At 38.1% G+C, this 2,240-nt stretch overlaps 1 protein-coding gene across 1 annotated transcript in view; it reads left to right on the top strand.

Annotated features, from left to right (window-relative positions):
- Positions 1 to 2,240, top strand: part of LOC102479205 (sodium/hydrogen exchanger 2-like) — a 184,863-nt gene that overhangs the window by 95,481 nt on the left and 87,142 nt on the right. Inside the window, exon 7 of the mRNA XM_006171525.1 lies at positions 202 to 398. Coding sequence (XP_006171587.1) covers positions 202 to 398 — 197 coding nt within the window. The remainder of the gene's footprint in view (positions 1 to 201; positions 399 to 2,240) is intronic.

The following is a 2,240-nucleotide window of genomic DNA, read 5'->3' on the forward strand; positions in this document are numbered from 1 at the left end:
GGGGGTGATTGCTTGCTTTCTGTCTCTCTGTCTCTCTCTGTCTTTCTGGTGAGCACATGCACCCTATAACAAAAACTCCTCAGAAAAAAAAAAGAATAGAATTTCAGTATAATTTAAGACCAGTATATTGCAATACATTTGTAACATTTTCTTTCTGTTGATTGATTACTCAGCTCTTCTTATTATTATTGGAAAATTTAGGCGTTCTTGTGCTGACTTTCTTCGTGAACAAATGTCATGTGAATACAGTCACCAAAAAGGACCAGTTTATTATAGCCTACGGGGGACTGAGGGGAGCAATCGGCTTTTCTCTTGTTTTCCTGCTCCCGGAGTTTTCCAGAAAGAAGCTCTTCATTGCAGCAACCACTGTTGTTATCCTATTTACTGTTTTCGTACAGGTAAACAGACTATTAAAGTAGTGCAATTTGAAATACTTTATTTAAGTGGAAAGGAATGGGCCAACATTCTCTTTCAGACCTTGAAATGAAGTAGTTTAGATTTAAGAGAGACAATTATTATATGTGAAATACCCTCTACTGTATTTAAAAGTGGATATTCACAAAGACTAAGACGAGATTTATTTTGAAATCAATGGGGGAAAGGGAGGATGTGCAATTTATTCAAGTGATTAACACTGGTAGCTTTACAACAGCTACTGTATTTTAGCTACTTAAAAGATAAGGTTTCAGTTAAGGGCAGAAGGGGATATAAATAAAATGCTTGAAGATTTAAATTCTAAAGTACTCTTTCTCTTGAATTATCTCTGACTTATGTACATTAACACTTCCTTTGGATGACCTGTTTCTTGCAGTTTAGTTCTGTAAAATTTGTCAAAGAAATCTTGGAAAAATAAAATGTACAATAATAGTTCTAGCTGGGGCCAGTGCATGATGCAGAGGTTAAAATGCTGGATCCTACATGGCTACTTCTCAGTTCGAGTCCTGGACCCAGCAGGTTGAAAATCATGCCAGGTGAAATGTGTGTGTATGTCCAAAATCACAAGAGAAGAATGGAGAAGAAGAGATTGAGGCATGGCCATCCCCTCTGAGGAGTAATTTCTTAATTTCCCTTTCTCTCTGTTTCTGTCTCTAAGAAGCACGCACGCCCTATAGCAAAACTAAAACAAGTAAACAAAGAAACAAACAAATAACAACAACAAAAAATGTTTAGTTCTTGATTGAAACAGTTTTGGCTAAAATTTTAAACTACAATAATAATGAGTGTATGTGTGTGTCTGTGTGTGCATCCATCACTGTGTGTGGTGGGGGTAAGATATTGGGAGACATGGGATTGAAAAACTTTCCTTTAAAAGAATAATTATTTCTATGAAATGAGTGAAGTTATTACTTAGGAACTGACTTTTTTTAAATAAATGACTTTAAGATTCAACATTTATTTTCTTCTCACTGTAAAATTAGTGAGACTTTATTAAACCAGTCAAAATATTTTTTTTCTTTTCTTTTTCTTTTTTTTTGAGAGGTTTTTGCTATAGGGTGCGTGCACTCGCCAGACAGACAGAGACGGAGAGACAGAAAATGAGAAATCATCCCCCAGGGGGGATGGCCACGCCGCAATCCCTTCTTCTCCATTCTCCTCTCAGGATCTTGGGCACGCACGCACACACGCCCAGCGTGAGTTTTAAGCCACTGGGTCTGGGACTCGAACCGAGGTCGACTACGTGGGAGTCCAGCGACATAGCCATTATGCTAACTGCTGGTCCCCAAAATAATTTTTTAAAAATCTGTACATTAACTGAACTTCATTTTGGTATATATATCAGGGAGTAATATTTTAGTTCAAATGAAGATTTTTTTTGAAGAGTTATTTGCTATAGGGCACGTGTGCTCACCAGAAAGACAGAGAGACAGAAAGCAGAGAAATGACCCCTCAGGGGGGGATGGCCACCCCGCAATCCCTTCTCCTTCATTCTCCTCTCAGGATCTTGGGCATGAACTCACACGTGCCTGGCATGAGTTTAAGCCACCGGGTTCAGAACTCGAGCTGCGGTCGACTACAAGGGAGTTCTGCGACGTAGTCGTTACACCAACTGCTGGTCCCCAGATGCAAGATTTTTTAAAGAATGAACTTCAAATTCCCACATCTTTAAAAATTGTTAATGTCTCTGATGATATTTATCAATAACACTCATATTCTCCTTTAACTTTACATTTCCTTGAGCTATTCAATTACATATTGTTCTCAGAGACTACATCATTTTATATTTTAATTTCCCCCCCCCC

The sequence above is a fragment of the Tupaia chinensis genome, unplaced genomic scaffold, assembly GCF_000334495.1.
Source record: "Tupaia chinensis unplaced genomic scaffold, TupChi_1.0 Scaffold149780_1, whole genome shotgun sequence".
Classification (NCBI taxonomy): Eukaryota; Metazoa; Chordata; class Mammalia; order Scandentia; family Tupaiidae; genus Tupaia; species Tupaia belangeri.